Source organism: Syngnathus floridae, chromosome 9 (genome assembly GCF_059516105.1).
Source record: "Syngnathus floridae isolate MCC-2025c chromosome 9, RoL_Sflo_1.0, whole genome shotgun sequence".
NCBI classification, from domain to species: domain Eukaryota; kingdom Metazoa; phylum Chordata; class Actinopteri; order Syngnathiformes; family Syngnathidae; genus Syngnathus; species Syngnathus floridae.
Window position 1 is genome coordinate 7,995,985 of NC_142421.1, and position 11,469 is coordinate 8,007,453.

At 43.5% G+C, this 11,469-nt stretch overlaps 2 protein-coding genes across 2 annotated transcripts; both read right to left on the reverse strand.

Annotated features, from left to right (window-relative positions):
* Positions 1–223: 223 nt before the first annotated feature.
* On the reverse strand, positions 224–8,603 carry rrp12 (ribosomal RNA processing 12 homolog). The gene is made up of 34 exons (XM_088384633.1): positions 8,392–8,603; positions 7,734–7,963; positions 7,579–7,662; positions 7,300–7,376; positions 7,119–7,224; positions 6,928–7,044; positions 6,682–6,820; positions 6,491–6,618; positions 6,026–6,124; positions 5,868–5,959; positions 5,683–5,794; positions 5,418–5,518; positions 5,226–5,340; positions 4,946–5,088; positions 4,721–4,842; positions 4,581–4,645; positions 4,319–4,481; positions 4,088–4,242; positions 3,937–4,004; positions 3,673–3,766; positions 3,431–3,589; positions 3,148–3,228; positions 2,972–3,077; positions 2,757–2,864; positions 2,448–2,605; positions 2,269–2,360; positions 1,896–2,051; positions 1,657–1,826; positions 1,392–1,499; positions 1,269–1,315; positions 1,115–1,190; positions 781–848; positions 615–697; positions 224–534 (listed from the first exon to the last, which is right to left on the reverse strand). Exons 1-34 carry the CDS (start codon positions 8,600–8,602, stop codon positions 432–434), a joined length of 3,936 nt encoding a protein of 1,311 aa, XP_088240759.1. The 5' UTR covers position 8,603; the 3' UTR covers positions 224–431.
* Positions 8,604–8,866: 263 nt separating this feature from the next.
* LOC148393294 (uncharacterized) lies at positions 8,867–11,360 on the reverse strand. Its single transcript, XM_088385787.1, has 8 exons — positions 11,182–11,360; positions 10,899–11,044; positions 10,700–10,800; positions 10,450–10,580; positions 10,051–10,349; positions 9,792–9,880; positions 9,569–9,737; positions 8,867–9,419 (listed from the first exon to the last, which is right to left on the reverse strand). Exons 1-8 carry the CDS (start codon positions 11,240–11,242, stop codon positions 9,279–9,281), a joined length of 1,137 nt encoding a protein of 378 aa, XP_088241913.1. The 5' UTR covers positions 11,243–11,360; the 3' UTR covers positions 8,867–9,278.
* Positions 11,361–11,469: the final 109 nt, after the last annotated feature.

An 11,469-nucleotide genomic window follows, 5' to 3' on the forward strand; every position in this document is an offset into this window, starting at 1 on the left:
CTAATAAAAGTGATCTATTTCCGCAAAAATTTAGATGTGTGCAGAAGTATGCTCATGGGACGTTTTATGACATGTATTATTTAATACTGCAGTGCTTTTCCTTGCATTAAACAAATTAGCTTTTAACTGCTGTCAGGACACTAATAATCCATTCATGACATTTATGGAGTCATAATGCAAAATCTGAGATTTGTAATTATTTTGGAGTGTATTCAAAGTCATCTTTTAAGTTTAAATGTTGGAAGGAATTTATTCACACATGATCTCACCCACAAGCCAACACTGCTCTCAGGTGACCAAGAAAGGAAATACATATTACTTTGTCTACATATACTCAATGTGAAGAGCAGGATTAGTATTCCTGGAGGCAGTTCAAAAACAAACTGATGTCCTCTTACACATTTAAATCATTGAAGAGTCATCCATGAGCTTCAAGTTCTCCTCTTACTCTTCTGCATTTTTCTCCCTGACAACGCCCCCTTCTGGGCACCTCTTACCATGCCCTTGAACTGGCCCTGTAGCTTCGCCCGCTTCCTGTTTGACCACAAAATACGCACAGACCATGAGACAAACATCTTGCAAGAAAAATAGGATTTTGAAAACAGCGTTCATACCTGCGATTGAGCTGGGCTTTCCGAAGAGGGATGTAAGCGTATGGGTCCGGTTTGCCTGTCTTCTTAACATCCCCTTTTCCTTTCTGTCAAAAAAAAACACACAAACACATTTATGTATTTGCATTTTAAGGCTGTCTTTGTGTTTTGTGCATGTTGATGTCTTCACCTTTGACTTGTACTCTGACCCAAAGTCTCTGCTGCCTCTCAAAGGTCTGTGGATGCCCGAACCACCAGCTGAGTAAAACCATGGAAAAACTCTATTAATTCACTCAATTCAAATAGCAGTAATTTATTTAAAACAAAACATTTCATATAAAATACAAGAAACATCTAAATTGGACAAATTACTTCGCTAACTTTCCTCCGTTAAATAAATAGAGATATATTGGTTTGTTTCACTAGCATACTGCTTGGTTACATTTTATATGCCGTTGTTAAAAAAAAATAATAAATCTGCTTAACCTTAAGCCTATTCCAGTGCCATCTACATGATTGTGTACCTTTATACTTGAGATGTGGCTCTGTGTCCATATCATCATAGTTGTCATCTCGAAGGTTCCCCTTTTGTACCTTTTTCTAGAAAAAGAAAAAAAAAGTGACTCCATTGGCAACTGTGTTGGACTTTGGCAATTCATCATCACGAAGAACACTCACTCTCTTCACTCCAGCTTCTTCTTGAATATCTTTCATCTCGGCATCATCTGCGAGTAGTGTGATGAATTATAAGAACATTTCCGACTGTTTACAAATAAAAATAAAAAAAATAGTGAGCGCTACCTGTCTGATCATCCTCGCCATCCTCTTCTTTGATGATCAACCGCCCATCTGGCGTCACCTTGAAGTCGTGCGCTGCCTTGGCACTCTTCTTCTTTTCGGGGTTGGTGGCTGCCGGAAGCAAAATATTCAATCGCCAAAATGTAATGAATACATGTGTTTGGAAGTTTACGCAAAGTATATGTTGCTATGTGTAACCGTTAAGATAGTGGTGCATTCCTACAACAACATTGTTTTAAATGCAGAAATGTATCAATATTTGTTTTACCAAGCACTCTTTGTGAAACTTTGGGGTCCAAGAAGTTGAGCGGGTCATCCTCTTCTCCCTCTTTGAGCCAGGCCCGACCCTTCTGCTGCTTCCCGCCATTTCTCTTCCTCCCAGCCTTTCCTTCATCCTCCGACGGCTCGCTGTCTGACCCCGCCAAGATGTCCTCAATACTGAGAAGACAAAACCAACAAGGTGTCACGTTGAAAGAAGCACTCTGTGTGGACGAAGAGGTGTTGTACCTGTTACTGTTGGCTTTGGGAGCCTCCTCTTCACTGTCTGAATCATCCTGTTGCATCACCGCTTGTTTCTTTCTCTTATTGCGAGCCTCCGTCTTACGAATGTTGACCAAAACCTTGTAGTATCCCAAAGGTAGCATACTCTTCACCAGGTCAAACCTGAACATAACAACCTACAATGATGCCTTCAAAAGAATAACAGCCCTCTACCCAAATAGATTATAAGGACTTGCAAGAAATTGTGCTTGAAATTTTATAGCATTGGCCAAGAGTATTTTTGATGGTGTAACATGAAGACATCACATTTAAGATGCACTTTATGTGAAAACTTTTCCTGCATTAAGTGAGCATGTATAAAGATTCCTCCAAGCCTTACCCAAACTTCCTGATGAATTTGGTCAAGATATTCTTGAGTTTGGCTCTGAAGTGTCTCATCGCATCATCGGTCAAACTACCAATGCCCTCCAACTGGCGGGAAATCAAATATTAGAAACTCCAGTCTCCAACTGAAGACTCCATGTTTTTCATGATGTGATATTTACGGTGTGTACCAACCATGACAGTGAGGTGCGACGCCAACGTCTTGGGCTCCATGATGAAAAGGATGACCTTGATGAAGCTCAGCGCCGCTTTGACCACTTCTCTGGTGCGAGAAGCCAGCAGTATGCACACGTTGTGCAGAATCTGCCCCATGGTGGACGCCTCAATAAAGTCTGACAGAAATAAAAACAATGTGACTTTGACTCCTAGTGGATATAGTAGTAAGTCTAGTAAGTTGGAATGGCAGCTCATAAAAAAAAAAACTAATATAAAAAAAAAAAATATGTAGAGTTTGAAAAGCCACTGTATGTCAAGTGTCTTTACCTTTATACTCATACACCAGGCGTGTGAGTGCCAACACGGTGCAGGTGAGCATCGTGACGGGCCCCGTGAGGCCCACATACATGAGCAGCAGATACTCTTGGATGGCCTCTAAAACACACACACACACAAACACAGTGTTAATAAGCTTTACAGAGTTCTATCGTGCAAACTTCATTCATTCAATAATAATCATTACTTCCCTTTATTTAGATTACCTTGAGCGTTCCCGCAGAAGCGCACAAATGCGTGTCCTATTTCCACCAGCAGGGTGTACGCACTCTGGCGAGCACCCACCGACGTTTCCTTGGTGCATATGATCACCTGAAGAAGAGAGCACCCTCGAATAAATGTTCGGGATCAATGGCTGGATATCGTGCGCATGTTGAGATACCTCTGGCAGAAGTGAGGTGATGAAGTCTTTGTGCTCTTTGTCGAGTCTTTTCATGATGTGGATCAGACACTTCAGGCGCGGCTGAGAACAATTACAGTGGACAATTGTACAACACGACAAAGCGAGTCATGGAATAATCATTCCATCAGGTCTTGTGATTGTTTAGCTCCATTTTGATATCAACACTATTAGAGCCAATGCAGTTAGCAAGATTTGATTTTATAGCATGAAAACGAGCAAATGCGTGACATGTTAACTCGTGTATTTTGTACTCTTTACTCACCCTTTTTGCTGGCGATGAAGCACTTTTCAGATTCTCCAGCAAGACCACCTTTAAAGTCTCAATGTTGGCCGTGACAAACGACCTGCACTCGTCTTTCTCCCCCGCGCACATCTCCTCTAGCACGCGGTAAGCCTTCTTCTGCATGCCCGGTTTCTTAACCTGAGCGAGAACACTGACGGTTTAGAGAACTGGAAACATGTTTGAAGCTTGCGACGCTTTTGACTGCGCATGCACACACAAACCTCCAAATATGGCTTGATGAGCTCAAATATCTTTGTCATTGTTGGCTGATCCAAAAAGCGCGCCATGGCAACCACAAGGTCCATCATTGACAACCTGAGAAGTAGTGGATGAACAAATAATTTTAAATCTGATATACAGTGTTTCCTCAAATCGTCATTCATTCGAGAAATTGAATGCCTCCTCTAATAGTTTCCATTTCTTAAGGGGAGGCATTTCAAAGTAGCTTTCAAACTTGGGTTAGGGTCTGAAGTAGAAAAATTTACCGGATGAACTCAGTGCTCTCTGTATCAGTCAATCTCTCGATGGCCTTTTCCAGAAACATGTTGATCATCTAAGGGCCGTGTAGAGTTTGATTAGCACGAGTATCTTTAAACACAACTGCACATGCATGTTTGTTTGTTTTTTAAATCCCACCTGCGATTCAGTGACTGTCAAGTAGAATTTGAGAGTTTCAAAGACGGCCATCCTGTATGCTCGAGGCTCTCCTTCCGCAGGCTTCTGGCTGTACACGTTGAAAAGGATAGGCAGGAAGTTCTTGGAGAAGCGGCCCACTTCGTTTTTTTCCTCCTCTGCAGGCACGGAGAGCGGTTCAGAGGCGGCAGTGTCCGCAAATGGAACAACTTTCCACACAAAACAACATTGTACCAGTTGTGCAGCTCTTATTGATGAGGGTGCGCAGGGCTTGGCAGACGATGAGCCTCAGGTCGGGCCGTTCGCTGATGGCCACGCCAAGAATGCGGGCGATACTTTTAAAGGAATCCACCAAGTCCACGGGGCATGTGCAAAAACCGGGCAGCATGGTCCAAATCTGAAAGACGCCATCCGGTGATTAACAAACGTGCTGTTTTGTGGGTATGTATGGAGAATTCATTTGTGCTGGATGCTCAATACAGCACAAAGGACTCACCTGAAGCTGTAAGATCTGATAGACTTTGGCTTCCAGTTTCTGACCCGCTTGCTCCAACTCTTCAGCTACAACACATTGGGAAGCAAAGCATTAGCCAATGTCACTTTTAAATTGAGCTTGTGACAAATGTTCAGATGTACATCTCTGCTTGAGGGTGGAGGCCAAAGGAAGGAAATAAGAAGTGAAGAAGCCCAGGCGAGTGTTCTTCACATGATCGCGAATGACCGGGACAAGCCAGCTCCGCGGGAACTCCAGGTCGTCGCTGGTGACCACCAAAAAAAGACGCACAAACAAACAGTCCAGTTACAGCCAAACAAGCCCAATTACATTATTACTAGAACTTTATGCGAACACTGAACACTTACTCATAGCCAGTGATGTTTAGAGGCACTACTCCCAACACAGTCTCAGGGCCCATGCTCTGAACAGCGCCCCCTACTGCCAGATCCAGTTCGCCACTGTACGGGAACCGAGGAGTGGCTCGAAGGTCGGCAAGTGACTGCAAAGACTACAAGCACGGGGAAAATCTCAAAAAATTGCTTTCAAGTATGATAATTTTTTTGGAAGCTCGTTGAAGAAGACCTATGCACACACATTATAAATATTAATATTATAATGACATCATATTTAGAGGGATCACTGTACCTTGGTCATGACAGGGTGCGCTTCTTTCCCCGCAACTTTGTAGAAGCAGCCAAGTATTTGCAAAACAAAAGGCCAGGAGGCATGAAAGCGATAGGACAAGCCTTCCTCAACAACACTGAAACACACACAACACACGTATTGACCTGGCGACACTGCCTGTACATTGTTTCAAAAGGACAAAAGCTCTGCTACCGAAACATTTTGTAGACATAGGAGGGGTTTCCTGTAGAGGCCGTGGCAGAAACCATTCCAATTTCCTCCATGCGTGGACCCACGCACTCGGTCAGCAGCGTCTGAAACATGAACATAAGCCGACCGGTACAGTATCGATCCATTTCGAACAGCATTTGAACGCAGCACGAGTGTCTTATACATTGAGGACGGAGCCATTGTTTACAGTGAACTGAGTGGTACATTTTTTTTTTTTTATTTCAACCTTTACTGGGGATTGCTGTACCTTGAGCATGCTGGCGGCCGCAGAGACCACCGGCATGTGAGGGGATAACAAGCAGGACATGGCGGCCGAAAAGAGGCGAGGCATGTGGCCCAGACTCAGCGAACTCTGCAAACTACACAAAAAAACACTCAGTTATTTGGAACGTGTAGACAAACTCCCGTGATAATTCTCCAAGTGCATGTTACCATGCCAAGTGGATGTGCGCCTTCTCCATGACGGCGAGCCAGGCCAAAAGAGGTTGCAAGTCATTCTCACTAGGCAGGTAGTCATATAAAGCCTATGGAGAGAAATGATCCTTCAATGGTAGGACAGCATTTTGCTTTTTACAATGCTCCAGTCTTACTGTGATTATTTGTGCGTTGAGTTCAGGTGACAGGGTTGAGGCGTTCGGCTTCCCGCTGAAGAGTCTGTGGAAGGTCTGCATGGCACTGGCGGTCACCAGCTTCACACAAAAAACGCAACAGTAACTGTCATTACGTTACATCAATATAAATTAAATAAAATATATGAACAAGCTAGAATATAAAAAACAGAAAATGTAGCTGTTAACATGAGACGGGAATAGGGCGAAATAGGGTTACATTTGAGAACCAAAATATGCGAATCCTTTTTCATGCATTTTAATTTTGCCTGCATAATGATGAACAATACAGATTAAGGTTTAAATTGAAATTTGAAATACTTCGTTTTTGAGCTCATTCGATTATCAATAGTGTCAATCAATTCCAGCATTGACAGCAAACAAGCAGCTAGCTGCTTGTTCCAGAAGGCTGCATTTTACAGGGACGGATTTTAAATAACTTCTCACCACATGGCTGAGCGTCATGACTCGCAGCAACATTTCACAACACGACTTGACAGGCCCGAGAGGGAACGACGACATCAGCTCCTTCAGGAGGCCCAGCACGTGAAGCGTGGTGGTGTCCTCTCTGCTTCCTACACAGAGGAGAAACATAAGCTAAATGACTTCATTACCGATAGATTGAATATGTGCCCTACCTCCCGCCTGCTCCATCTCCTTGATGCAAAACTTGGCTGTGGATGCGGCAGCAGGGTGATGAGCGGGCGCTTTCTCCGCAAACATGAAGTCGCTCCCTCGGATGACGGCGCACACGCCTTGATGTGCCGCTTTACGCACCTGCACAGGGGTATACAAAATGTCGTATTGAAGAGAATGACCGGCGATCGCCTAAACTCAACTGGCCTAGGCTCCTCCAAGCAAAAAATTGAGACAAGCGAGCTGACCTTAGGTTTGCTGTGTACGGTGAAGCTGAGCAAGCCGTGGTACGCCTGAAGAGTGGACGGGTAAGTCCACACAGTCACGTCCTGCTTCCTCAACAGAGTGGCCAAGCACGATAAAATCTAAGGAGGACAGCAACCCGACTATCAGTCTGATGCACTTGGAAACAATCAAGAGAAAAAAATAAAGTATTCACCCATCTGAGAGACGAGGATCTTTCAGACGAGGCCTGCTGGGATATGATGTCCATCAAAGCTTTGGTGGTATCCGAGAATTTGGATACAAGCACTGGGGCAGGGACCCTTAAAGCAGCCAATTGCAATCATTTCATGCTTGAAGAATCGGATATAATTGCATCCATTTCAGTGAGGGCAAACCTTTTCATGGTTAGGTTGAGCAGATACGCCACTGCGGCCTGGGACTCTTCTGAATCCACTGCTTCCAGAGTGGTCATCTACATACACACAGAAGAACAAAAACTTCACGCATTACAGAACAAACCTGAATAAATGTTAAAGTGACACTCAATAAATTGCCTGCACAGTTGATAAAATCTTTGGTTGTTACACATTGGACTTTAATCGATCCATGCATAACAGCTTGGACCCTGGTTGACCTTTTAAGTATCAATACACGAAGTCAGCAAACACACTTACCAAAGCAGCAAAATATTCCGTTTCTGTTTCCTTCCCTCCCTGACTGCGAATCACCTCAGTTACAGCTGCTAATACAGCGCAGATCTGCAGGGCACATTTAAAAACTAGGTTACTATTACATTTTTTGGATGGCAGACATCCACTTCTCTCCTTACCTCTTTGTGAGCGGCCGAGTTGGATTCCCAGAAACGTTGCACCTTCCTGAAGGTCAGGTTGGAGCAATCCGAGAGGCCGCTGAGGAAGGTGCCTGATGTCCTCTCGGACAGTGCCTGATCCGGCTCATCCACCATGAACGCATCTTTCTGGCTCGCTGTTTTGATTTCCAATGGTCCCGTCTGCAGCTCATTGTGGAGCTTGAGTGCGTCAACAGTCAGATCACTTTGTCCTGATAAGAAAAAAACAGCATGACACTATTTGATTGGTAGGTAAAACATTAAATGATGAAAAATAACTACATTTACTAAATATGCAGATATTTTACAAGGACAATGACCCAGCAAATAAAATGGACAATGATACTGTAACCCTATTTACCATCAGAAGGGCACGAATGTGATAAAAAAAAAATTGTAGTGATTTTATCAAAGTTTGTTTTAGTTATGCACTGATCAAAACACTGATCTAACCTGCACACTACATAAGAGTTGGAGTTTGAATTAATCAAAGCAAAGCTTTAATTTATTATAATGGCGAGGAATGTTATTTAATACTTTTAAAGCTACTCAAACGAATGACAAAGTTTGATTGAAGCTAACTGTCCAGAAGAAGCTAAATTAGCCCGGCCCCTAAACCACGTGCAAAATAAATCTTTACCGGACGGTCGGCTGAAAAAGCGACTTTTAGCAGCATGTCGATGTCGACTCGTCTGTGGGTTGGAGTCGCTGCTGTGTCCCTTCTTCCATCGTTTGAGTTTGGAGCCCGACCCGGATCGAAGTTTCCCCGATTTGACCATTTTCACGATTTCCCTGCCTGCTGCGTACGTACACGCAGCTCCCCGGTCCACACAGATGACTCCGTCGCGCATTTGATGACGTCATATCATTGTTGTAATGCCTGCAGAGTGCGCTGTTGAGCTCAAAATTAACATATCTGCACAAAACAGTGTTTAAAATTAAAAAATTCAGACGTTTGCAAGTAAATTTTAATATCAGAACTGCGTTTCCATTATCATAGTGTTGTTGCATTTTATGAAAATTTTTTCAATGTAGTGAGTTTAAGTATAACTAATTTGTAAATAATTTTGAAAACATCTTTGACCTTTCATTTTAAAACACTTGGCAACAAAAACTCCAGTTTCAGTCCTATCTTTTTATTTTCTTACAACAAAAGAATTACATTAAGCCAAACTCGCAAAGTGGCAATTACATACACCAAAAAAATTGTCAAAATAAAAGCGCACACAAACTATATGGTCAATCCAGTGTCGTTCTATTAAATCGACCCTAAAAAAACCTCAGGTTTTCATTTGGTTATAAAACTTTGTGATCAAACCTGAGATGTGGTCTTAAAAATGTGACATTATGAGGTTCAACGACTACCAATGCAGAAATTCATTGAGTATTTCAGCTTAAATGTAATATATTACAGTAATACATTACCCCCCTTAGCTGTTATATACCAAAAGGTAGCAATAGTGAGTGCTGAAAGAAAAAAAAGTTAGAATTTAAACAATTGTTGCTGATATCCAAAAGTGGACTTGATCACATCAGCTGGATGGAACTCAGCAGCACATGCCACACTTCCAGCCACTTGATGCGTTGCAGGTTCAAAAGATCTATGCTCAGCCGGACGTTGTCATCCAAGGTCATATTGAAATAGTGGCTGCCACACTGAATGACAATCTGGATGGTGACAAGACAGCTGGGTCAGTAAGCATACTTCAGTTAGTCAACATTTTCTACAGGTTAACCCTGGGAATATAGTATTTAGGATTTTCTGACAGGTCAAAGCGGGCAGAAGTGCAGATCTTCACGTTAATTTGATTGATGACCTTGAAGTTGAGTCCGGGTTGAAACTTGTGTTGTTGAGAAGCGTTCACAATCTTTTGGGCATTATCGTCGTCCGCTGGGGAGATGAGCTGAATGGTTTTGTTTCCAAAGTGGAAATTCAGTTGAAGCGCTGTCACGTTGTCTTTGCCCAGAAGCAGCTTGACGATGAGCCTGTAAATGCACTGTTGCAATAACGTCCTCCTTTGAGTGGAAAGAAAATATTACCTCTCTGCATTGGTTTCGGCTTGTCCTCTGATGACAATGCTGCGATTCACACTGAGACCGTCGTTGAGTTCAGCTTCGAATGCACCATCCTGTGCAATTGACAAAATTCATGCAGCTCAACTTTTTTCCCCAAATCCCCAATAAAGTTGACTTTGTCTTTGCTAGTTTTTGTTGCATGTTTTGAATAGAAAGAAAAAAAAACACCAATGCCAAGTTGATGTTAGATGTTTCCTCTTCATTCACGGCGCCAACAACTTACCGAGTTGGGAAACACGCCGAGCAGGCACGAGCACGTGTAGTCATTCGAGGCACACGATGTGGACTGATTGATTGATATTTTGCAGATCTCCGGTGCCAAAATGATTTTCGGCATGGCGGCGGTTGTCAATGGAGTTGGAAGGGTAGTGTGACCAGGGGCAGTGGAAGCACAAGGAGGACAGGTCGGAGAGGTCGTAGAGGTCGGAGAGGTCAAAGGAGAAGTCGAAGGAGAGGGGACAGTGGAGGATATTGGAAAAACAAGAGGAGCAGGACGATAACAAGGAGGACAACTACATGTGTCTGCAGGGACACAATCCATGTGAAAGGAGAGTGCACAGTTAGACATTCCTGAGTTGCTAATAAATTGTATGCAGCCACAATCAACAAAGTGTAGACAAACCCAAGGTAAACTTGCAGATGAATTTCATTAATTCCTGACAGTGCGTGACTCTCAAGTCAGCGGTGTAATCCTCCAGCGCAATGCATTTCGGGCCGTTAAATTCTTTGTGTAGCTGAAGTTTACTCCATTCCCTGAAACAAAACAAGCAGTTAACGATGCCAAATAAGTGAGCAGGAGGACAAATTCAATGATGCGGCGTTTGAAGATCACAAGCTTTGTCGTGCTTTCTTCTGACGAGAAGGACACTTACTCGCGGTAGTAACTACTTCCGTCGGTCCATCTCCATCCATTGGTATCGTTGTACAAACCGGTCCAGTACTGCCATCTTAGACGCTGTGACTTCAGCCACGCCTGCAAAAGGAAGAGACAGAGATCACGATAGAGAAGATGAGAGCGTATGTTCAGATCAGTGTGAGTGCGTGCGCTTGTGTGTACGTAAGAGGCGTCACCAGCTCAGCTTTGTCCCAAACGCTAAGCAGATGGCCTCCCTGCACAATGCAAGCGGCTTCAGCATTACGCCACGTGTGCACGGCCCAATTTATTTTGTAACAAGCGCTCCTGTGCTTCAACCAGTTATCCGGACAGTCGTGGATCTCTGCGACAAAACCAAACAACAATGATGACAGTCACGACAACATGCAGCATGTGACCACTTTTGCTGCACATGTAGTATGACTCGAAAGTCGAGTGGATTGTTACATTCCTGCATTGCTCATATATATATTTACTAACCACTGCAGGTCCAACACAGGCCAAGAATGAATAACAGCATCGCGGCAACTGGCGGGGTCATGTTCGGGCCGGCGCCGACTCAGACGATAACAAAAAAGCAGCAGCACACAACTGACGAGAAGGGTAACACAGCGGTGTGTGACTACTGCCAGCTCCTCCTGTCCCACAAACATGCCATGTCACAGAAGATTCAAAGTGATGCTCTTTTTGTGCTTTGAATGCTTTGTGTATACATGGAATGACATTTTAGAGCCTCCATTAAGCAAGTGCTTTATGATGAAAAAAAAA

What these genes read in the sequence shown, in the direction of transcription:
- rrp12 (XM_088384633.1), bottom strand. Translation starts at nt 8,602, where the DNA reads ATGCGCGACGGAGTCATCTGTGTGGACCGGGGAGCTGCGTGTACGTAC. An exon ending in CGGAATATTTTGCTGCTTTG is followed by an intron (nt 7,377 to 7,578) that starts GTAAGTGTGTTT and finishes GTGTGTATGTAG; the next exon opens with ATGACCACTCTGGAAGCAGT. An exon ending in CTAAACATCACTGGCTATGA is followed by an intron (nt 4,843 to 4,945) that starts GTAAGTGTTCAG and finishes GGTGGTCACCAG; the next exon opens with CGACGACCTGGAGTTCCCGC.
- LOC148393294 (XM_088385787.1), bottom strand. Translation starts at nt 11,242, where the DNA reads ATGACCCCGCCAGTTGCCGCGATGCTGTTATTCATTCTTGGCCTGTGT. An exon ending in CCTGTGTTGGACCTGCAGTG is followed by an intron (nt 11,045 to 11,181) that starts GTTAGTAAATAT and finishes GTTTTGTCGCAG; the next exon opens with AGATCCACGACTGTCCGGAT. An exon ending in TCGGCGTGTTTCCCAACTCG is followed by an intron (nt 9,881 to 10,050) that starts GTAAGTTGTTGG and finishes TCAATTGCACAG; the next exon opens with GATGGTGCATTCGAAGCTGA.